This window comes from Salvelinus namaycush, chromosome 15, assembly GCF_016432855.1.
Source record: "Salvelinus namaycush isolate Seneca chromosome 15, SaNama_1.0, whole genome shotgun sequence".
Taxonomy (NCBI): Eukaryota; Metazoa; Chordata; class Actinopteri; order Salmoniformes; family Salmonidae; genus Salvelinus; species Salvelinus namaycush.
Genome location: NC_052321.1, coordinates 16,703,188 through 16,728,468, shown reverse-complemented (window position 1 = coordinate 16,728,468; position 25,281 = coordinate 16,703,188). Strand labels below are relative to the sequence as shown.

The 25,281-nt window shown below is 42.5% G+C and overlaps 3 protein-coding genes across 3 annotated transcripts; 1 reads left to right on the top strand and 2 right to left on the bottom strand.

Moving 5' to 3' along the window:
* Positions 1 to 17,779, top strand: LOC120060231 (muscarinic acetylcholine receptor M5-like). Its single transcript, XM_039009392.1, has 2 exons — positions 1 to 606; positions 15,890 to 17,779. Exon 2 carries the CDS (start codon positions 15,980 to 15,982, stop codon positions 17,564 to 17,566), a length of 1,587 nt encoding a protein of 528 aa, XP_038865320.1. The 5' UTR covers positions 1 to 606; positions 15,890 to 15,979; the 3' UTR covers positions 17,567 to 17,779.
* On the bottom strand, positions 17,701 to 21,082 carry LOC120060232 (fibrinogen-like protein 1-like protein). Its single transcript, XM_039009393.1, has 3 exons — positions 20,917 to 21,082; positions 20,539 to 20,703; positions 17,701 to 19,852 (listed from the first exon to the last, which is right to left on the bottom strand). The coding sequence occupies exons 2-3, from the start codon at positions 20,684 to 20,686 to the stop codon at positions 19,158 to 19,160; spliced, it is 843 nt and encodes a 280-aa protein (XP_038865321.1). The 5' UTR covers positions 20,687 to 20,703; positions 20,917 to 21,082; the 3' UTR covers positions 17,701 to 19,157.
* A 2,178-nt stretch (positions 21,083 to 23,260) lies between these two features.
* On the bottom strand, positions 23,261 to 23,897 carry LOC120059970 (KATNB1-like protein 1). Its single transcript, XM_039009048.1, has 3 exons — positions 23,811 to 23,897; positions 23,578 to 23,693; positions 23,261 to 23,360 (listed from the first exon to the last, which is right to left on the bottom strand). Exons 1-3 carry the CDS (start codon positions 23,895 to 23,897, stop codon positions 23,261 to 23,263), a joined length of 303 nt encoding a protein of 100 aa, XP_038864976.1.
* Positions 23,898 to 25,281: the final 1,384 nt, after the last annotated feature.

Sequence of the window (25,281 nt, the reverse complement as noted above, 5' to 3'; positions counted from 1 at the left end):
ATCTCTTTTCCTCTCTGCCACAGACACTGACTGAGATCCAACTTCACTGAAAGGGAGTGAGCGTCACCAGCTAGTCCACAGCAGTTCAGGGGGAAAGTTCACCCCTCCTCTTTCTCTCTCTCTCTCCTCATCAGAAACCTTCCTCTACTCCTCTAGAGCATTGGTTAATTCACAAATAACAAAGTAAGGATACCATGCAACTTGTGGATCATTTTCTTCATTGGACTGCTACGTTGACTGATTTCTCTACATTTTTTCTCTCCGAAGAGATGTCCTCTCCTCTGTTGTCAATGTCTGAGCGGTGACAACTAAAGCCTTCAATTTCCTGACATACAATATTACTCTACACTTTGGGATCTATATATCTGGACTTCTGTAGCATGTTGGGATACTGTCAGTTAGATTTCTCATCCGCTGTGACCTCATCCTCATGCTCTTTCCCAGGGTTGTGATTACACTTTTCAGCCCTGAGATTAACCTTGAGAGTTCAGAGCAAAACAAAGGGATTAAATATTAACTGGGAGAATCTATCTTCACACATCAAGCAGATCCTGCTGTCACACTGAAGGCAACGGGGCTTGGCCGCTTGGATAGTGAAAGTCAACTGTGAGTATGTGTCTGTGGCTTGCTCTGCTTTTTCTAGAGGAACACAAGTGATTCTTCTGGGAGTTTTATATGCACAGAAGTTTGACCTCTATAAAGGCGAGCGGAAACTGCTGCGAGCATGTCTGAGAGGTCTTAGCATGTATATTTAATGCATCCTTTTACCTTCATGAAAGGAACAGTTAGGTGGTGCTCAAACAGAGAGAAAGAGTTACAGTGAAAAAGGAGCAGGCAGTCACGTAGGGTAACTGTATCAAATAGCAGCACACACATTTAGGTTTCTACAGTGAATCACGGATGAATTACATACAGACAGCTTTCCTGAGGAGGTAGCAGCTCTTGGAAAAGTCATACCTCTATCTCAGGTCACGTTTATGCACATGTATTGTATGTCTCTATACCTTGCTCTCACGTCACATTTCTATACATTTACTTAATTTTCCTCCCCATTCATCACTTTTAATCTTCCTCTTCCTCCATCACTATATTCTCCTCTGACAGCCGCCTGTGTATTCCACCCCCTGTACATCCCATATATACAGTGGGCTCCAAAGTTACTGGCACCCCTGACTGGCAATGCACAAACAATACTTAAAAAAATATAAACAATATAATTATAGAGACAAACTCAAAATACCAACATGTGAAAAATACTGTACTTTATTAATGTTTCAATGGAACCCACCAAAATCATTTATTGATTTAATTAAAAAATCAATGTCTTCCAAATCAAGGTTTCACAATTAATGGCACCCTTAAATACTATTATTGTAAATAACATCTACCAAAATTAAACCAGGAATTAAATTCCACTTATTTAAGTTTATCTAAGTGTTAAGGAACTATTTTGAGCCATTATATCACTTCCTTTTTCACTAGGGTATAAAAATGAGGTAACACGCATGCAATATCCCTTTGTCATCCAACACCATGAAGAAAACAAAAGAACTGGCAGTTCAAAAGAGACAGATGGTCGTAGACCATCATAAATCTGGTAATGGCTACAAGAAGATCCACAAACGATACAGCATCGGCATGTTTGGCGTCGAAACAGAGATGCATACAAGGAGAGGCACCTCATACTCACGTTGAAATATGGAGGGGGGTCAGTGATGTTTTTGGGTTGTTTTAATTCCAGAAGTCCAGAGGCACTGGTTAAGATTGATGGCATAATGAATTCCACCAAGTACCAGGCAATTTTGGCTGACAATCTGGTTGCCTCTGCCAGAAGGCTGGGACTTGGCCGTATGTGGACTTTCCAACAAGACAATGACCCAAAACATACCTCAAGATCCACACAGAAATGGTTATGTGACAACAAAATCAATGTTCTGCCATGGCCATCTCAGTCGCCGGAGCTCAATCCAATCGAAAACCTGTGGGCTGAGTTGAAGAGGGTAGTTGATAAGTGCAAACCCAAGAATGTGAAGGATCTTGAAAGGATCTGCTTAGAGGAATGGTCCAAAATCCCTCCAAATGTGTTCCTTAACCTTGTCAAACATTACAGGAAAGGACCCCATGCTGTTATCCTTGCCAGAGATGGTTGCATTAAGTACTAAATGAGGAGTGCCAATAATTATGAAACCTTGATTTTGGTGAAATGTATTTTGTAATAAATAATTGTATGATTTTGGTGGGTTCCATTGAAACATTAATAAAGTACAGTATTTCTCACATGTTGGTATTTTGAGTTTATCTCTATAATTATATTGTTTATATTTTTTAAAGTATTGTTTGTGCATTGCCAGTCAGGGGTGCCAGTAATTTTGGAGCCCACTGTATATATATATCCCTGACCTCTCTCCCACTAAGTATCCTTCTGTTTATTTTCTCAAAATCTTATTCTCCCTTTCCTTATTATCATGTTTTCTTCATCTTCCTCCCTCCTCTAGTCTTGCTTCCTTTCACATCCCTCTGGCTCTTTGTAGCTTTCTTATTCTCCTCTAATTAACCAACTCTCCTCCCCCTATCTCTCCTTTGCCTGTGTCTCTTCTCTTTACCTCTCATTTTCCCCCGGAGGCAGGGGACAGGTGCAGAAGAATGAGCATGTGCAGAAAAAAAGCAAATGAAGAGAATAACACTAAAGCCCTAGAACTTGTTATCTTGTAACTCAACAGAAAAATGATAACATTTCATTTGAATTTCGTACACAGTGGAATTGTCTCCAAATGGTCCCAAGAAATCTAGCTACTGTACAACCGTAGGCTGTCTCTCATCCTAAGGTTACACTCCTCCACCACTCAAAACCATGAAATCTTTATTTTACCCATTGAAGGGGCTATGTGACCCTTCCAGCCCTCGATCCCCTGCTCTGCTCTTTGACTGAATGAAAATGACAAAAAAGGATTAAGCAGTGGAGCGTGATTTTAACGAGTCCTTGCAGAGCCCTCAAACTTGGTGGAGCGTTAAAGAAATGTGTTGAGGTACAAGGCTATCAAATATTCAGGGATAGGTTGCCACAAAACAGGAAGGATCTGCCAAACTTGGAGACATGACAAATGTGACAGTGGTAAAGACCTTGGAGCCTCACATATGGGAACAAAAAGAACCTCAATGTTATTACGAGGCCATTAGGAATCATGTCTGGGGAGAAGTCAAGGCTTTCTACAAGACTGTATATCATCAGAACCAGAGTTCACTAGAGTTGCTATAGGGGAGAGTGGGTTAAGTTGAGCCAAAGGAGAAAGTTAATCCACCCCTGTTTCTAGGAAACCACACATAAAATGGATAATTTGACTAAATATTTAGGAAGAGGTCATCATTTCATTGAGTCTGTGAAGGAAGAAACCACATGGAAAAAGTGGTAAGCCACTGGGCAAAAACTGGTTGAATCAATGCTGTTTCCACATAATTTCAACAAATAAATTCAATGCTTTGACATTGAATCAACTGGAAAACTGATTGATTTGCTAAAAGTAATCAACGTAGGGGAATTTCGTATTTTTTTCATTCAACTTTTAACCTAAATCCAATGTCATGGTGAAATGTTTTGCTGATTTCATGTTGAATTAACATTAGTTGACAACTCAACCAAATGCAAATCAAAAATAAACATTGATCTGACGTCTGTGCCCAGTGCGAAGCAACATAGGTCAAATTCATTTATTGTGTTATTGTGTTGTAGAGGATTCATGATGCTTATATCTAAACCAAAGTAGATAATTTTAAGATTGTTCTATACATCAGTTGGGGTCTCTATAAGCTTCAATATGAGGGTAAGTTGAGCCAATGGCAAGTTGAGCATATTTAAGTGTTTTCTTCCCATTTGCAATGCAAGGCATTTTCGCTGGGATATGAGGTAACGACTAGGCCTGGCCTATGTTAAAAGTGTAAAAAAAAATACAAAGTGTTTGTTAGGTGTTAAGCCTGTGTTAAAATATGCTTAACCCTTGGCCTACTATTTCTGCAGCCCCTAGGTTATCTAATTAACATAATAAAACATCCCCATCAAAATCTGTCTGTTTAAGCCAGAAATATGTGATTTTGCATGGGCTACGTCTCAATCCACCGATATCGCTTTTCCGCATTTGCAGTGAAAGGTGGCAGAGCTAGAGCTATGTTTGTCAGACCAGGAGACATCCTGAAAATCGGTCTTCTCATGAAAACGTCTCTAGCGTCAGAAAGGTTTAACCTATAAACTATTATGGCCACTCCATTGAGAGATGGGACTCTCACAAATATGATAGTGTTCTCCATTTTGCTCCAGGACGTCCCACAAGACTCATCTGAAGTCTGTACAGCCTCATCTGACAACTTCTGTCTGTAGTGTCCGAACAGTTTGGGCTACACACTAATATGACCCCTCTGTGGAAATTAAGGGGATGAATACAGTGCATGTAAAAAATATATACAGTATATATTTTCCTGATATTTCATACATCTCTCAGATGTAGAGGACAGAAACTTCAGAACAAACTTCTTTTAGATTTTTTGGGGAACTATCTGTTGTTGCATGTAGTGAATCTGTAGTGAATTCAATGCATTTCTATTGGCTAATAGCAATAATGCCAAATTCAATGTTTCATCACCCCCAAAAAATTATAAAATATGTTGATACTTTTGGAGGTCTTAAAATTCAAAATCGAATAGCTAAATGATCCTTGGTATGACCATTTTAAAACAATTCTACATGTTAGCTTAGAACTTTTTTTGCACAAGCTATGTTTTCGGTCACACTTTATTTTGATAGTCCAGATAGTCCATCTGTAGATGCTTTACAGACGGTTATACTATCAATAAACTACCTGTTGATAAGCAACTGCTTACTAAGGTTAAGGTTAAGGTTAGTGTTAGGTTTAGAATAACAGGTTAGGGTTAAAGTTAGGGTTGGGGGTAGGGTTAGGGTTAGGGTTAGGATATGGGTTAAGGTTAAGGTTAGTGTTAGGTTTAGAATAACAGGTTAGGGTTAAAGTTAGGGTTGGGGGTAGGGTTAGAGTTAGGGTTAGGATATGGGTTAAGGTTAAGGTTAGGGCTAGGTTTAGAATAACAGGTTAGGGTTAAAGTTAGGGTTGGGGGTAGGGTTAGGGTTAGGGTTAGGATATGGGTTAAGGTTAAGGTTAGGGCTAGGTCTAGTAGATAGTTGAAATGTTACTGATAGTCTGTAAATAGTCTGTAGAGCATCTACAGATGGACTATCTAAATAAAGTGTTACCGTGTTTTCAAAATTGTAATGTTTACATGAATTTGGATTATTTCCAGAGATACACAGCATCCTGAAATATATGTAGATATATTTGTTAGAAGAATACTATATTTCACTTTCACTATATTTCACTTGGAGTGATGCCGAATGTAAAAAGAGAATCTCAACTTACCCCACTCTCCTCTGTTAGGCAACACCTGCAAGTATAGGATTAATCTATTACTGTATTTAATCATGTCATTCATAGCTTAGGTATTTGTCAGTTCTAGTGACTTTTTGGCAGCCATTACACCTGGTTGAAAATGACCTTAGAGAAGTTGCCAGTAAGCATAAATACTTCAAAGGAAACCTCAGCGCAGAAGAGGTTGTAGAACTCAAAAGGTCTACAAAACAACTGTAATCTTGTAATTAGCCCTGGGGGGTGCTGTTGTGGTACAAAGTTATGAACAATATCACAAGTGCATTATGAACAATAGAGAATTCTATGTCCCCTTACACGCAAACCCTACGGATCGTATTGAGTGAATTGTATGCATCAAGGTTGGATTACTAAAAAGGAGAGGGGCTAATAGTCTCTGGTAATGATAGCTTCACAGAACCCGTATCCCATTTTGCAGATTTTTTCATTACAAAGTTGATTCCTTCCCTCCCAGCATTCTTGGGCGACACCCCTGATGTGCTAAAGTTCCTTGAGAATGTCAAAGTTTAACCTAATGATATACTTGTAACTATGGATGTTTAAAGTCTTTACACAAACATTCCCCATGCAGGAGGCTTATCCCACTTTAGATACACACCCTTGAAGGTCTGCTGCCCCCTTCTGGTTTTGATTTGACATTATCGGAAATTGCATTATCTATTAACTTTTTTTCAATATACTGGCTCTTTTTACCTCCAACGCCAGTGAACAGTGATGGGAGCGCCAAATTATGCTCCTTTGTTTCTGGGTTTCTGGGAAGAAACCTCTGGCCTGCTCGCCTCCCTACCTCTGAGGAAGTACAGTTCCCGCTCAGCCCCGTCAAAACTGTTCGCTGCTCTGGCACCCCAATGGTGGAACAAACTCCCTCACGACGCCAGGTCAGCGGAGTCAATCACCACCTTCCGGAGACACCTGAAACCCCACCTCTTTAAGGAATACCTAGGATAGGATAAAGTAATCCTTCTAACCCCCCCCCCCTTAAAAGAGTTAGATGCACTATTGTAAAGTGGTTGTTCCACTGGATATCCTAAGGTGAATGCACCAATTTGTAAGTCGCTCTGGATAAGAGCGTCTGCTAAATGACTTAAATGTAAATGTAAATGTAAAGAAAAAATCATTAATAATGCTGTATCTAACCCATTATTTTCTAATATTGTCATGTGGCACCTATATATTGATGATATTCTAGTAGTCAGGAGGGGCACAGAAAAGGATTTGAGTAGATTTTTGTTGTATGAGGGTATGTCGAGGAATATTGGTGTCAAGTTCAAACAGAGTGAGCCGGACGCCAGTTCGAGTTCTGAAAGTGAAATGGAAGTGGTAGAAGGTGTTGTGAGGAGCTCGGAGCCCGAGCCTTGCATTGATGGACATGGTTGTGATAAAGATATGTTTGGTCCAGTGGGAGTGAGATTTTTGAAGAGAATCCATGGGTGGTTTCATGGGTGGTTTCAGGTTGGGTGGAAAAGATGGTGAGTGCTGTTGAATCGGGGAAGGTAACCCGTAATCAGAGGGAGCAGGCACTCCGTGCAACGCACCTTGGGGAAAGACCTGTATCTTGCTTTGCGCTTAGGTACAGAGCACCACTGAAGGGAGGGATTTCCGGGGTAGCGTTAAGTGTGGAGGTGTAGCAATTTAAGTTGAAGATTCTTGGTGTTTGTGACGCCCGCCCGTTGGTGCGATGCAGATCCGGTGGGGAGTGTGGTGAAACAGAGGTGACACAGTCTGTTCCTTTGAGTTGTGATTCGGAGTCTTTACCTGACAAAGTAATGTTAGGATATATGAGTTATGATGTTAGAGCTGTTGTGCTGAATACACTGTGGTATTATAGGTGTCACGTTTATGGGCATGTCGCAGCAGTGTGTAGGAGAGAGATTCCAAGATGTGGGAAGTGTGCAGGAGGACATGGGACAGAGGAGTGTTTAGTTTCGGAGGTGTCAGGTGCGAGAGAGGCAGGTTGAGGTGGTCAGAGAAGAGCAGAAGATGTCGTATGGTGAGGCAATGAAGAAGGTAGAGGAGGGTTGAGCAAGAGTGAATAGTAGATCTGTGTCAGATCAGAGGGAGAGGCCAATGAGTGATATATGTTTCAGTAAGTTTGGCTTCTTAGCATTCATAGCAATGGCTGTGAACTGTACCACAGAGATGGAACATGAGTCACAGAAAATAGATGTTGTGGTGGCAGCTGCAGAGAAGTACTAGGGTGCTCAAGATTTGACTTCAGAAGAGTTACAGGGTGTGAGTGGGGGTGTCCTGTCCTCTCAGGTCGTTGGCCTGGGGTAGGATCAGATAGGGTTAAATAGTGGAATAGGGTGGTGGGTTTTTAATGAGTGTAGTTAGTTGGCAGGGCAGTTTTTAATATATTTGTATTTTATTTTTTTACCCTTTTCCCATGTTGTATCACAGTGTAATGAATTAATACTATAGTTCAGTTGGGGGCGGTAATGCAACATATTGGATGCCAACCACCGTTAAACTCCAGCAATGAAGAAGAAGGGGGACCTGTCTCCCACAGGTCCCCCTAATGACTTCTACCGCTGCGGTCATTGCACACATTGTTCCAACTCAAGTGACACAAAAGTATTCTACCACCCACACTCGTAAAGAATACAAGATAAAAGACTTCATAAATTGTAGTACAAGAATATGGAATATGTTATTGCGTGGCACTATGTGAATGCTAATCATGGCTCCTCCTCTGCCTTGAAATTCTGGGGAATAAGGGTGCAATAATATTGTGAGGAAATTGTTACAGAGAGGCACTTTGGATCGACTGCTTAGATTGCGTCGAGCCAAAGGGTCTGAATGAACAGCTCTCTTTCTCATCTTTTTTGTAAATACGTTCTTCTTTGTTTATTTCTTTGTCTTTTGTTATTTAAGTGGAATGAATGTGTAGGAATCTTGAATGATGATCATACTCTTGTTTGAATAACCGGTGTAGTTGCTACTTCTACTGACAGTATTGACATGTTTGAGTGACATGAAGAGTGGGACACTCCCCTGTAAGGGTATATAGGTGCCTCCCAACCTTTTCCTATTGAAGTCTCTGATGAAGGTGATTCATGCCGAAACATAAACCTATTGTTTGTTTGTCCCGTCAATAAATCTATCAGATTTACACAGCAACAGAGCACTAATTTTTCTTCATTCTCCCGGATAGTCACCAGTTGAAGTATCCTGGGGTAATGGATGATAGTCACCAGTTGAAGTATCCTGGGGTAAGGGATGATAGTCACCAATTGAAGTATCCTGGGGTAATGGATGATAGTCACCAGTTGAAGTATCCTGGGGTAATGGATGATTGTCACCAGTTGAAGTATCCTGGGGTAATGGATGATAGTCACCAGTTGAAGTATCCTGGGGTAATGGATGATAGTCACCAGTTGAAGTATCCTGCGGTAATGGATGATAGTCACCAGTTGAAGTATCCTGGGGTAATGGATGATAGTCACCAGTTGAAGTATCCTGGAGTAATGGATGATAGTCACCAGTTGAAGTATCCTGGGGTAATGGATGATAGTCACCAGTTGAAGTATCCTGGGGTAATGGATGATAGTCACCAGTTGAAGTATCCAATTCCACTACGGGGAATTGGCGCGAGGTAACGGGCACGAGAGGCGGCCCCAGATTTTATTTTGGGGGGGCACACGGGTAGATTGGCGGACTCAGGTAGGAGACCTGAGCCAACTCCCCGTGCTTACCGTGGCGAGAGAGTGTTTGGGCAGGCGAGCCTCCAGCCACGCCCTCTAGTCCGGAGCAGCCAGAGTCTCCCTCCTGTCCTGAGCAGCCGGAGTCTCCCTCCTGTCCGGAGCTGCCAGAGCCGCCCGTCTGTCCTGAGCTGCCAGAGCCGCCCGTCTGTCCTGAGCTGCCAGAGCCGCCCGTCTGTCCTGAGCTGCCAGAGCCGCCCGTCAGTCAGGAGCTGCCAGAGCCGCCCGTCAGTCAGGAGCTGCCCGTCACTCCGGCGCGACTGGAGTCTCCCGTCTATTCGGGGCCCGCTGAAAGGGTCCCCAGTCCGAGGTCGCTCCAAAGGCACCACTTAAGTGGGCCAAGACTATGGTGGAGTGGGGTCCACGTCCCGCGCCAGAGTCGCCACCGCGGACAGATGCCCACCCAGACCCTCCCCTATGGGTTTAGGTTTTGCGGCCGGAGTCCGCACCTTTGGAGGGGGGGGGGGGGGGGGTACTGTCACGTCCTGACCGTAGTTCCGTTTTTGTGTCTCTATTTTAGTTTGGTGGGGGCGTGAGTTAGGGTGGGCAGTCTATGTTCTTTTTTCTAGGTTGTTGTTTTTCCTATGTGTTTGGCCTGGTGTGGTTCCCAATCAGAGGCAGCTGTTTATCGTTGTCTCTGATTGGGAGCCATATTTAGGTAGCCTGTTTTCCATTGTGTGTTGTGGGTGATTGTTTCCTGTGTTAGTGTTTGTTTCACATTTCAGGACTGTTTCGGTTTTCATTATCATTCACTTTGTTATTTTTGTATTTTGTCGTGTTCAGTTTTATTAAACTATCATGGACACTTACCACGCTGCGTATTGGTCCGATCCTTCATACTCCTCGTCTGAAGAGGAGGAAAATCGTTACACAGACAGTCAATATGGTCATGAGTATCATCAGCAGACAGCAGACAGCTATTGTCATATCCATCAAACTGATCATAAAATGAATGTAATAATGATACTTAGCATCTCTCGTCTGAATTGAAATGCCATTACAAAGTTTGTCATCACAGTTGTAAAAAGACACTTAGCGTACTGGAGGGGAAAATTAGCACCCACTGAAGGTAATTCAATGGTACATTAGGAGATAGATAATGCATAATAGCTATAAATGATTGGTATGAAACAAATGTTAAAAGATTGATGAAAACCATGTCAACCAGCTCCAGTAGTATGTACCATCACAGCGTGTAGATGGCTTTAGAGGACTGATTTATCTTAAGCATGAGGTTAATAATCCCGAAAACTGTACCTGATATTTGTCTCTTTGCGCATATAATCCCCCTCTACCCACTACACTACAACCTGCCTCAAGGGAAGCCTGTCATAGGTCCCCCTGCAGAATGTAAGATACTGTATCCAGGGATCTTAAGCATGGGTCACTGGACCGACTTGAGGCATGCAGAATGCACTGTGCCAAAGAGCCTTAGGCCGCTCTCCAGAGCGTGCACACAGAACAACATACACGTGCACTCTCTCTCCCCCTGTCTCTCCCTCTGTCTCTCTCTCTCTCTCTCTCTCTCTCTCTCTCTCTCTCTCACACACACAAACACACCCTCATCCCCACACACTTTTAGCTTTACCCAAGCACACAAACATGAGCAGCGCTGCAGTGCAGGGAAAGGTTAAACGTGACTCTGAGGAGTGGTCAGTGCCGGTGCGTGTGGAGACAAGTGGACAGAGAAGCCATGGCAGTGGAAGGCTGATGGCTGACTGCCAATGGACTTGGGTAATGAGCCTGAGATCTACTCTGAGTGCTGCCATAGATACGGTTCATTGATACACACCTGACCGCACACCTGACCAATGTAATGAGGTGCAGAGAGGAAAATACCTCAAATAAAAAGAGAAGATCCGCACTACAGCATGATTGAAATTTAAGGCAATGTTCTTGCATTGGCGACGACTGCATTCATGGTACTTGCTGTATATGTCGGCTCAATCTAAAATTACCTTTTCATTTCAATTTGCGCTTCGGATTGAATCTAGCCCTTAGAATCCATGTCACTTTCAGGTTTTATTGTGATTGTAGTTGAGCTAAAACTCATACACACTAATGCAAAGATAAAGAAGGCAGCCAAATCCATAAAAAAGACACAAATACTGTATACAGTAGAAATATATGTAGTCAGGCCTCCCGAGTTGTGCAGCGGTCTAAGGCACTGCATCGCAGTGCTAGCTGTGCCGCTAGAGATCCTGGTTCGAGTCCAGGCTCTGTCGCAGCCGGCCGTGACCTGGGAGACCCATGGGGTGGCGCACAATTGGCCCAGCATCGTCCGGGTTAGGGGAGGGTTTGGCCGGCAGGGATGTTCTTGTCCAATCGGGCGCTAGCGACTCCTGTGGCGGGCCGAGCGCAATGCACGCTGACACGGCATGGGTTTGAATCTGGCCCTTTGACTCATGGAGGAAGAGGGTTAATTCTGTGTTACAGGGTTAAAACAGAATCAACTCAAAGGTTAAAACTTCTTATGGCTGTATTGAGTAGCTTGGATGAATAAGGTGCCCAGAGTAAACTGCCTGCTACTAGAGAGAGACTGATAGATTGAAGGAGAAATAAAGAGAGGGAGAGGGAGAGAAACTGATAGATTGAAGGAGAAATAAAGAGAGGGAGAGAGAGAGAGACTGATAGATTGAAGGAGAAATAAAGAGAGGGAGAGAGAGAGAGAGACTGATAGATTGAAGGAGAAATAAAGAGGTAGAGAGAGACTGATAGATTGAAGGAGAAATAAAGAGAGGGAGAGAGAGAGACTGATAGATTGAAGGAGAAATAAAGAGAGGGAGAGAGAGACTGATAGATTGAAGGAGAAATAAAGAGAGGGAGAGAGAGAGACTGATAGATTGAAGGAGAAATAAAGAGAGGGAGAGAGAGAGACTGATAGATTGAAGGAGAAATAAAGAGAGGGAGAGAGAGACTGATAGATTGAAGGAGAAATAAAGAGAGGGAGAGAGAGACTGATAGATTGAAGGAGAAATAAAGAGAGGGAGAGAGAGACTGATAGATTGAAGGAGAAATAAAGAGGGAGAGAGAGAGAGACTGATAGATTGAAGGAGAAATAAAGAGAGGGAGAGAGAGACTGATAGATTGAAGGAGAAATAAAGAGAGGGAGAGAGAGACTGATAGATTGAAGGAGAAATAAAGAGAGGGAGAGAGAGACTGATAGATTGAAGGAGAAATAAAGAGAGGGAGAGAGAGAGAGACTGATAGATTGAAGGAGAAATAAAGAGAGGGAGAGAGAGACTGATAGATTGAAGGAGAAATAAAGAGAGGGAGAGAGAGACGGATAGATTGAAGGATAAATAAAGAGAGGGAGAGAGAGACTGATAGATTGAAGGAGAAATAAAGAGAGGGAGAGATAGTGATAGATTGAAGGAGAAATAAAGAGAGGGAGAGAGAGAGAGACTGATAGATTGAAGGAGAAATAAAGAGAGGGAGAGAGAGAGACTGATAGATTGAAGGAGAAATAAAGAGAGGGAGAGAGAGACTGATAGATTGAAGGAGAAATAAAGAGAGGGAGAGAGAGACTGATAGATTGAAGGATAAATAAAGAGGGAGAGAGACTGATAGATTGAAGGATAAATAAAGAGGGAGAGAGAGACTGATAGATTGAAGGAGAAATAAAGAGAGGGAGAGAGAGTGATAGATTGAAGGAGAAATAAAGAGAGGGAGAGAGGGACTGATAGATTGAAGGAGAAATAAAGAGAGGGAGAGAGAGTGATAGATTGAAGGAGAAATAAAGAGAGGGAGAGAGGGACTGATAGATTGAAGGAGAAATAAAGAGGGAGAGAGAGACTGATAGATTAAAGGAGAAATAAAGAGAGGGAGAGCGAGACTGATAGATTGAAGGAGAAATAAAGAGAGGGAGACAGATTAATTCATCATCTAAAGGGACAGTACAGAAGAAGAAAAACAGCTGTCAAGTGATACCTGGGCTCTCCAGTGCTGTGATGTTGATTATGTGAGTGATATAAAATGTCACAGTAATAAGCTGAAGGGCGATCCAAGGGCTCGCTGAGCCTCCATGTGGTGAGTGGAATGTCATTTGTGTGGACCTCAGGCTGCCACGGTGTGCCAAAAGAATACCAATGAGTGGAGAAGTTACTCAGAAGTATAGGTCACGATAGGGTCAAAATACTACTGGTAGATGAACTGACAGAGTATAGATTCATCTTCCAAGGCTGAGAGGATAACAGATGAGTTATTCAGGTATCCAGGATCAGAAATGGAGGATGTGATAGTCTATCATAATAGTTATACTGAGACAGCAAAGCTAAAATTGAGACAGCAAGTTAAGCAAGATATTTCACACCATACTACGTCTTATGTAATAAACTGTCAATGTTTCCATTGTTACAACTTACGGCAGGACTCAAAATGTATTTGAAGAGCATCTGGTGTGTGACACAAAGATCTCTTAGTAGACTGATGATGCAGATGTTTTGAGGAAGGGAATGACTAAGCAAGTGTCTACTTTATGGATGATAATGGGAATCCTTCCATTACTGAGTGATCCCATTGATCCTAAGTATCATGGACAAGGTGTACAGTGGATATCCATTTAACAAGGCCCTAAACTCAGCATCTGTGATGCCACCTTCATCCCCTCTCAACAAAATGGACATTACCCATGTTGGAAGTTCTCCAGCAACACTGGGTTAGCAATGAGATGACCTGGGACATTGCATACTTAGGCTCATGGTAACACATAGACACAGGTTTCAAACATAGGCACAGGTTGGCAATGGCACATGCTAAAAACGCTACCATCCTGATCTCCCATTAGATGTATTTTCATGGTAGTAGACACAGTCAACCCTATACACTGAGTATACAAACACTAAGAACACCTGCTCTTTCCATTACATAGACTGACCAGGTGAATCCAGGTGAAAGCTATGATCCTTATTGATGTCACTTCAAACCGTGTAGATCAAGGGGAGGAGACAGGTTAAACAATGATTTTTAAGCCTGGAAACAATTGAGACATGGACTTGTTGTGTATGTGTGCCATTCAGAGGGTGAATGGGCGAGACAAAAGATTGAAGTGCCTTTGAACGGGGTATGGTAGTAGGTGCCAGGCACACCGGTTTGTGTCAAGAACTGCAACGTTGCTGTGTTTTTCACACTCAACTGGAAGGTGTTTCTAATGTTTGGTATACTCAATGTAGATCAAATATGACTCACTAAATGTTGCTCACATCTCTCTTAACAACACCATTTCTTCATCTCAATATTATTAGAGATGTGGTTTTCTTTTCCTTCCTTCAGTATTGTCAAGAACAAAATGAAATGAAAGGAGAAATGATTGCTGTCAGATGTGACAGAGAAACACAGAGAAGAATAAATGATAGCAATCACTCCAATCATTATTTCATTCCACAGTCTCTAAGGGTGCTGTTCCATTGACATAATGCCTGAGTCCATGATCATTACACTGAATAACCTGCCAGGAAGAAATGGGCAATGTTGAAATGAGCACTTGAAGTCTGTCTCCAGGGCTAGATGTAGGACTCTTTTTTAACCCAATTGGTTAGAATCGAATCCAAGGTTGCATGTTCAATTACCATGGAGGCCATTTGACATATGACACTTCAGAATCTGTAGGTCACTTTGGAGAAAAAGTGTTAAGTGTAAAGGACAATTCTGGTAGCCTGGTAGCCTGTAATGTGTTGCTAATTTACAATCTACTTAATCACAAACCATAACAGTCTTGACATTAAAATAAAACATCCCAGTCAGCCCATTCAGAAGCAGAGTGGAGAGGCTGAAGCCAGGAAAACAGATAGAAAAATAGAGACCAAGACATTGGGATTTAGCACCGCCATAGTGATCTGAGGTGGATTCATCTCATAAAGGTGTGTGGAGAAACTGCAAAGGCCCAGGTTTAATTGTGTTTTATCAATCCCGGTCAGTACATATGGCGTGCTACGTGTCCCAAGAACTGGGATGCTGCTCTTCTTCAGCTGGGTAAACTCAGCCAGGAGGCAGAGAAAACACCTGATAAAACCACCGCCTCGCCAGACAATTCAAACAACCTCTGGGACAGAAATGTGATGGCCATCTTTTGTCTGTTTGTTGATTGTTCCATCAGTACAAAGCTTGAGCACATTTTATTTAGCTCCACTGATATCAGTGTTCGTCATTCAGAATCAGAAGCAATCACTTCATCGTAACCCTGGTTACAGAGAGCCACTGAGATAATACTGTGACATCTATATCCATTTAATACAGACAAGAAACATGCTTGCTGATATTGATGAGCAACGAACTAGTTATTTTAATGACCTGGATTTAAAAAGTGTAATTTGGCTAGACTGCCAACAATGTGTCAATCTGCTAAGCCTCTTTGTCTGCTAATGTACCTCTGTAGTGTAACAAACTGTCTGTGAGAGACCTTTTTGCAGCAAAAATAGAACCATACACTTTAATATGACACAGCACAAACATGCATACTTTTTAGGTGCTGTTATCACATTATTTACATTATAGGTCTTAAACTGTCAAGACAAGATGTTTTGCAAGGTGCATGGACCCCATATTTGGCCAGTGTGAGCATTGGTGCTCTACTTACTACTAGACTCACATGGGGATGATTGTTGATTATTATTGCCATCTAGTGACTATTTGTGGCACTACCCTTTCTTTTATATACTGTGCATGGAGTTTGACTTTGCATGAAAAGATCACTTGTAAACTGCATTTGTTATTTTATTAACTCACTTTATTTGTTCTTCTTTCTAGGATAGCCTACTCAAGATGGCATACCCAACAGATTACTCTCTCATAGCCATACCACTCATACCACAATAAGGACAACGTTAGAGAAACAACATGGAAGGTGGGGGAATACAGAACTTATCCATAAATGGCAATGCATCAGACATCCACCCTGTCACACACAGTCTATGGGAGGTCATAACCATAGCAACTGTGTCAGCCATCGTGAGCCTGATTACGATAGTGGGGAACGTCCTGGTGATGCTGTCGTTTAAGGTAAACAGCCAGCTGAAGACAGTCAACAACTACTACCTGCTGAGTTTGGCTGTAGCTGACCTCATTATAGGTGTGTTCTCTATGAACCTCTACACCTCCTACATACTGATGGGATACTGGGCACTGGGGAGTGTGGCTTGTGACCTCTGGTTGGCTTTGGACTACGTGGCCAGTAATGCGTCAGTGATGAACCTGCTGGTCATCAGTTTTGACCGGTACTTCTCCATCACCAGACCCCTGACCTACAGAGCCAAGCGCACCCCCAAACGGGCTGGGGTCATGATAGGAATGGCCTGGCTGGTGTCCCTCATCCTGTGGGCCCCTCCCATACTGTGCTGGCAGTATTTTGTGGGGAAAAGGACAGTCCCTGAAAGGCAGTGTCAGATCCAGTTCTTCTCGGAGCCAGTGATAACATTTGGGACAGCCATTGCCGCGTTTTACATCCCAGTGTCAATCATGACCATCCTATACTGTCGGATCTACAAGGAGACGGAACGTCGCACCAAGGACCTCGCTGAGCTCCAGGGCATCAACAGTTCCACAGACGCTGGTACCACCAAGCCCCAGAAAACCATCATTAGATCCTGCTTCAACTGCAAGCAGCTCAGCTCTGCCTCCCGGGACAGAACCCAGGCCTCCTGGTCCTCCTCCAACAGGAGCAATGCAGCCAAATCAGCAGCAGCCACAAACGAAGAGTGGTCCAAGAGTGACCAGCTGACCACCTTCAACAGCTATGCCTCCTCGGAGGACGAGGAGCGGCCCGTGTCCCCGGGGGTCTTTCAGCCCACCTGCCGGAACCAGGAGTGTAGGCAGAGCACGGGTGCAGCAGGCTGTGATAAAGAACAGCTCAGCAGTTATGAGGAGAACAACTTCTTCCACACGCCACCAAAGACCAACTCCCAGAAGAGTAAGAAGTGTGTGTCCTACAAGTTTAAACCAGTTCCCAAAGACACTACCAGCGCTGCCCAGCAAAGCAAGAACGGGGACACTAACATGGCCCCATCATCTTTCTCTTCAGCCGACTCCATGAGTGCCCCACCCTCCACCTCCTCCTCCAAGCCAATAGACACCACTCTGAAGATCCAGCTGACCAAGAGGAAGAGGATGGTGCTGATTAAAGAGAGGAAGGCTGCCCAGACTCTCAGTGCTATCCTGCTGGCCTTTATCCTGACGTGGACACCATACAACATCATGGTGCTCATCTCCACCTTCTGCTCTGACTGTATCCCTGTGTCTCTCTGGCACCTGGGCTACTGGCTGTGCTATGTCAACAGTACAGTCAACCCAATGTGCTACGCCCTCTGTAACAAGACCTTCCAGAAGACCTTCCGCATGCTGCTGCTCTGTCAGTGGAAGAAGAAGAGAGTGGAAGAGAAACTTTACTGGTACGGGCAAAACCCTGTAGTGAGCAGCAAGCTAACATGAGCCATTCACACCTTCCTTACAGAGGAACGAGTATGAAGACTATATGACTAGATAGATGTGGAAATATTTCTGTCAGTATTTGAGTTATGTCTACAAGTAGGGTGTGTCAAAAGTACAAAGGTTAGAGACAAGACTCTAGTTTGTCAATGGTATTGTTCTTTAATCAATACCTTGATCACTACTCACAAGGAATTCAAAAGTGTTTGATAATCTTGCCCCAAATGCTGATACTGTACACCAATACATAATTGAAAATGTAAATATAAAAATAACCCAACATGCACAAAAAAGTTAGCGATATTTCATAGAAAAACATGTTCTGAATGTTTTCTAGGTATTATGTTAGACTACATTGTGTTTATTTTAAGGGCTATCACAGTTCTTGACTTGATTTCAGAGTGAGCTGGATAACAAACGATTGTACACTCTGATCATCAAAGCCTTGTTCACATGTACCATTGACTTTTGTCAGATACTAATAATCAAACATTCAACAGCCAATCTTTCCACCAATACACAAGCACAAACACATATACAGTACAAATGTATTCATCCCTCAATCCAAATGAATCCAGACACCACAGAAACAGAGGGGAAAAGATTTGATTAAAGTAAATGCTGAGTTTGCAACATCAAATTCTATTAACGATTAGTCTTACTCAACTCAGCAGCTTTAATGTGCACATAAACTGTGTAAAACACGTGATTTCATGCAATAGTTTATCGGACACTTCCGCATAAAGTATACACCTGACAAATGACTTGTCAGATAAGGATTAGCCTTTAATCAATCATAGTGGGTTCAGTTCAGGCCTATGGATGGGATCATATCAGGGAGTGATTTAATCTGTCCAGGGTCACTATAAGTCACTCAGTACAGTGATAGCCCTCAACATTTACATCCATACTGAGTGGGAGACAGTAGAGTTTGATTCATGCACTGTTCTGTGTCATGTATTAATTAGAATGTGTTTAACGTCTGTCTGTACTCAGGAGACAGGCTTTTGTTTTGGTCATTCTGTGCTGCACTGTATAATTCTCATGTCCCCATTGCTAGACATTACATTTACAGAATTTCAATTGACCAGAACCATCAAAAAACCATCAAATGTGTCATCAGAAAATCTACTGTAAACTTACTGGAGTGAATCTTATTTTGATCCAGTATATCTTGTTTTTTGTGCCAACAACCAACACATTCGTTCAGTGATATTAGGTGAGTGAGTAAATAAATACAGCAGAAGTGGTTTTACATGTGTAATAAGCTATGATATAATGACCACAAAATGTGGTCTGTGATCATTTAGACAGAAAACTGCACTTGCAATTTTGGGGGAAAGGTAGAGGGGGAGATGTAAGTGTATGAAGTCCCCAAAATAACTATAGATTTTTTTTATTACTTACAAAAAATGCGTGACAAATCAGTTGATACTGAACTGTTTTCTTTCCAGCATTTTGTGATCATATGTCTCTATGTATTTCTAAATTAAATGTGTTGAACTATTGTCTCTATTACGTAAACAATGTTTTGAGAACCACTGCATTAGAATAACCACAGATGGTATGGATCAACCTAATCTCCAGACAAGACTCACAGTTCATCCTTCTTACAGTCCCCAGTGTGGACCACCTTTACTGTGTCTGAGGGCTTTACCATCATCCAGGCGTATTTACACAGGTGCTCTTTGTTGCAGTCCTTCTGCCAGTAGATCACGTTCCTGCGGTTGAGGTTGGCCCCAGCACAGGCGTCGTACCACCAGCCCCCTCCCGCCACACCCTGGAACTGCAGCTTAGCACAGTTTTGGAAGTAGTTGTCGTTGTCTCGGTCCTTGGTGGTAAACCTCTGGTTGTCATGCAGGTAGTTCTCTGTGTCCTGTGTGAGAGCGTCTAAGGCAGAGCCCTGGAACAGACCAAGACGCAGCCTGAACCCAGACCGCTCGTCCTCCACCATGAAAGGGTCATACTCGCCAATCTTGGCGACGGCATCTTTGTCCACCAGCTTGACCCCCAGCTTGTAGCGTCCTGGCCCTCGGGTGAGATGGTGGAGGTGTTCGTTCCCCAGCCAGTGGTCACCATTCAGTACCCCGAAACCCTGCTTGTATTCGACCCAGGTGCGGTCGAAGTCCACGCTGCTGTTAACTGTGATGTGCTGCACTACGGTCCAACCACCATCTTGCATGAAACAGTAGGCCAGGATGGGGTAGTCAGCTGGCTGAATCAAGTACACTCCATCTCTGGCCTGACCCCCTGAACCCATCAACATCTCATAGCAGTCCCTGGGGTACTCTGAAGGGTGAAATAGCAACAAACTGAATTAACACCCACAATACGCAAATTGCACAAAGAGTTGAAGAGTAACATGAGTTCAAGTTGAGTAAATCAAAGCAGATAATCTGGATTTATTTTTCTAATCATTGTGTACACCTATTCAAGGTATTGTATGATGACGGACCACGATGATTAACCTGCCACTCCCTGTCTTATCATCAATGGGCTAATCTTCATGACTGTTAGCAGTTTCATAATCTATGGGATTTCACCGTGTCCATGACAAGCGTAGTCAAACCGTGATGCTCTAACGTAGCATCTCTGCTGTTAAGTCTGACAAAAGTGTGTCACTACAATACACTACTGTTCTCAGCAGCAGGTAAGAAACGTGAAAGAAGTTTATAGAAACACTGTTGTCAAGTATGAAGTGTAGAAGGGTCAGTAAGTAATTCGGTCTAGGCTTTTGCATTTGAACTACCTCCAGAATTACAGACTCAAAACAAACGGGTTTGTCTATCAGCAAAGATATGATACTTCAAGCACCACACGTAGGGCTATTAATACAATTTGATGCCCAAATTAAATCCCACTGAAATGACACATGACAGCTACAGAAACAGCCATAAATCCTACTGTAGAATCCATTTCTACATTATGTTGGTAATTACATTCCATTAATAATAATACAGTAATGTCCTCCATACCTTTCATTCCCTGGTTGAGGACCATCTTGTGCTCTTCAGAGGTCAGGAGATGGGTGTTCTCAGCTACCAGGTGTTTAGTGTGTACTCCCATCAGACTGATCACCAGTGCTGCTGCTACTGCCACTGTCCATGTCCCAAAACTCTGCATCTTCTAACGGGAAGTTCCTTCAGGGTAAACAGACATGTGGATTCAATTGACCATACATACAGAGTGGTAATGCAATTTCTCTAACAATTGTGTTACGCCCATTCAAGAGATACATGTATTTGACAAGTTCATACATGGACAAAAATCTGTCATTTTTGAATACAATGTCTAGAACAGGTACTTTAAGAACAATGAATCTTACTGAAATGTTGTAAAGAATGAACACTTACCTTCACTGTTACTGTTCCACTGTGTGTGTGTGTGTGCTGCGCTCTGTGACCATAAACCGTTATACACACATTGTACTTTGATAGCACTATATGGATAGAGAGAGAGAGAGAGAGAGAGAAAGAGAGAGAGAGAGAGAGAGAGAGAGAGAGAGAGAGAGAGAGAGAGAGAGAGAGAGCAAACAAGGCCACCCAGGCTGCCAACCAGTCCACTGCGGTGCAGTCCCTTCCACACAGCCTCTACAGGCCAGTCACGACTGGACTTCAGCCTCAGCTTCACGTCACAATAGGAAACACCATGGGTTAAAGCAACCTTCAACTTATCTGTGTCAGGTGGGATGGTTGCCTAATATCTCACCTTCCGAACACTTCCTCCACTGCTGGGAAGAAGCGATTGTAACCTTTGTCTTGGTGTTGCAATGTCAGTTTGTTTTAGCTGATCAAGTGGAACAACAAACAAGACAACTTTTAGAACTGGCATCCCCTAAATGTGTTCCCCCATCCTCACACATACTGTATCACCATGTCCCTGTTATGCAAATAGCTATTTTACAGCTATTTTTTTTATTTAAACTATATATATTGTTATTTTTTACTGCTGGTCTTTAATTACTTGTTACTTTTATCTCTTATTCTTATCCATATTTTTTTAACTGCATTGTCAGTTAGGGGCTCATAAGTAAGCATTTCACTGTAAGGTCTACACCCGTTGTATTCGGCGCATGTGACTAATACAATTTGATTTGATTAGATTTTTTATCAATTTTCAAACTTTTTTTCATACTGGTCCCACATGGGAATCAAACCCACAACCCTGGCATTGCAAGTGCTATGTTTGTTGCAAGTGCCATGTTCTAACAACTGAGCCACACAGGATAACATTTTATGGCTGACATTTTTATATCTAAATCATTTATTTGTTTACAATAAAACAAGTTTAAGTACCATTTTAATGAACTAAATACAACTTCAAATGGTTCACTACTGTAACCAGACAGTTCTATGCACTTTCATCCTTTGGATTAATGTTGTGCCATTGAGGTGAAATCATGATAGCATTGTGGTCATATCAAATTCTAATTAAATGAAAATGCTTTAAAGATCCAATGCAGCCATTTTTATCTCAATATCAAATCACTTATGGGTAACAACTAAGTACTTTACTGTGACTGTTTTCAATTAAAATGGTCAAAAAGAAACAAAAATAGCTTCTTAGCAAAGAGCAATTGCTTTCATCAAGAACTTTGCTGGAGTGGTTGGAGTGGAAATTAGCTGTCATTGGCAGAGATGTTTGGAATTATTTTTCTCATTGGTCTATTAACTAATTTACCGCATGGTGATAGTACCATGGAAGACCAAAACCCCATCCCACTAAAACAGTCAGAAATTTCAGTCAGTCTTTTCAAACAGCTCTTACACTAAAAGGGCATTATTATAATTTTCACAATTTCACATTATTATTCCAACCTCATAGTGTGGAAATATACAGTATATAAAACACAGGGAAATCCTGTTTGACTGCACTGTGTCATTAAAAAGAATAAGGCACGATCATTGTCTGGAGTGTCTCTCTGAGTCAGATAGACACTCTTTAGCAGCCCTCAAATGAACCAGGTTATGTTTTCCAAGCATAAAACTTCAAGTAGTGCAGTTCATTGAGTCACAAGTCCATTTTGTTCTTATGAGTTGTTTCACAATGGGAATTTGGAAACAAAGTCATCAGGACTTGAGCTTGACATGGGCCACCATTGCAAGCATGGCAACTGAAACAGGTAAGAGTCTATAGCCTGAAAAACAAGAACGAAGGTCACATACATCACAAACACTATTTGTACTTATATTCAAATGATCATGTATTTTAAATAGTGTTGCAAAGGGAGGGTATATTACTAGGAACTGTTTTGGCATCAAACTGGTGGCAGTTTGGAAAAAGTAAATGTTGGAAGAGTTGCAGAATTGATTGAAAATAATGTCATTGTTGATTAGATGCTTTTTTTCATTAATTAGGCTATTTTCTCTTGAACTATGTATGGTCTATCTACTAAACTCATGGACAATATGGACACAGACATAATAAATGAATACTGTATATGAATACATTTTTTAAAAGTTATTCAAGTATAAATTACCAAAGTTACGATAGATTGCCATATATTTTCTGTTAAAACCTACCCATCCATAGATTGAGCGTTAGTACCTCGACTTGTTGAGAGCTTTGGCCACCAATGTTTCAACACTGATTGTACCCATCGTTAACCAACTACCAGGTAGCTGCAAGACAACATGGTATCAGTTTGGTTGGATTGTCAAGAATTTGTAATGGATAGTGTGTCATTAACAGTGGTACTCACTCTTCATATGGACTAGTGAGGACCTTTTTCACTAGAGGGAAAAGGTCAACACAACAGCCAATTGAAACACTGGATGACTCTGACTCATCGTCAAGACTATCGGGGAAAGATTAGATAAATAATACATAAATGGCATTAAACTTAAATTGTAATCATTGTTTTTTACTAGGAAAAAAACATTAGAAATGTACCTTTTTGTTATTACTTACAAGTGTCTTTGATCCTGTAGGACAAAAGGGCTATGCTATTATAGAATCAAATCCCTGGACCAATAAAGCCTCAGATATTTCAATCTTTACAAGTTCTACTGTACCTTAAAAAATATGTAAGCAGTTCTCCAACATTTCTTCGCCACAGGGTCAAGGCTAGATTTAGTCTCAAATTTCTTCCAAAGAGCACCTCCGTCATTGTATTGTGGTCTTTTGACAACTGAAAAACAGCGGACCGGAGGTGGAATACATTCAAATATTTGTGACACCAAGCATATCACGATGATGAGACAATCAACCCTTAAGGCAACTGACATTGACTACTGACATTTCACACCTCTGTGAAGTAGTCATTGTCTTTTGAACCAGCCTTGTCAGTCTTGTTAGCATTGGGGGCAGTGGGTGGAAACTCCCATGGGTCCATGTAGAAGATTTCTTACATGTTCTGCACACAGGCCATTTCGTTCTTCTTGTTGGCCACATCGTAAGTCCTCCCTGTGGCTCGCTGCTTCCTCCGAATGATAGTGGGATGGTGGGTCTTCCACTTACAGTACACGACACAACCCCCTTCAGTCTTCCAGGGTTGTTCCTTGAACGACCTGCCAGACATCTATGAAACAAAGACATGGTTGAATACTCAGACATACTAGATTCAATCATCAGTTATATGAAGCAATGAAAAAAGTTATGAGGGTTGTTCCAGTTCAAGATTTCATCAGCAGTTAACAATAACAAAGCCATCTCCCAGCCTCTGTATCAGTAGAAAAGCTGAAGGATGGGGCTGGAGAAATGGAACCACTCTCAAATTCATAGGCAGAGCTATGGATCCATCTATGATATTGTAACGACCCGGTATTGTGTTCTGTGTTTGTGGGTGTGTTATGGTTCTCATGGCTACTAGCAGGGGTTAAATATGTCAGGACAGATGGAAAGGTTGGGGGGGTATGATGGGTAATCCCGCGGGATTTGGAAATGCATAAATAGGGATTACTGTATCATCTTTCTTTCTTTTCTGTTCGGGGCCTTGATCTGTTCATATGAGAGTGACCCTTAACTCGACAGGGTAACATTGTGTATGTTCGGCATTTAACGGCGTGGGCTGTGGCCGGAACAATAGCCCAGTTTAGGAATAAACCTGTGTTCTGACCTGCACACCTAGAGTCCGTCTCTTTTCCCTTTATGACCCAGCCGGGTCATTACATTGGTGTCAGAAGTGCTTTCGAACTACGGGATAGAGACTAGGCGAGTTAGCTGTTCAGTATAGGCCGGGTTGGCTTTAGCGTGACTCGCATCTACGGTCATGATGCTTGGGGCGAGGCGGAAAATTAAGGAAGAGTCGGACAAAGTGTCCGTTGTGGGCTCGGGGGTACCCGGTCGGGAGGGTCAGGCGGCGACTGCCGTAGGAAAGCTGAAGAGCCACCTGGCGGGAGTTAAATTGTCAGTCAGCAAGATGGCAGAACTGGCGGGTTTTCCTTCACACCGCTCGAGAGCAGACGTCACGGCGACGGGGATATCGACGTCACCGGGTGCGGAAATGGCTGGGCCTGCTTATGTAAACAGAGATGGCAGCGACCTATTGCCATTAGCCACGGTAGCGGCTAAACTACCAAAGTTCAATGGACAAGGTAAATGGGAAGTTTTTTTCACTCAATTCGAGTTGTTGGCTAGAGCCGGGAGGTGGTCTGACGAGACGAAAGCGTTACAGCTTGCCCTGAGCCTGGCAGAGGAGGCGTCGGAATGCCTGCTAACGCTAGCCCCGGACGAGAGGGGCGACTACGGTGCGCTAGTGGAGGCATTGGGGGGCCGTT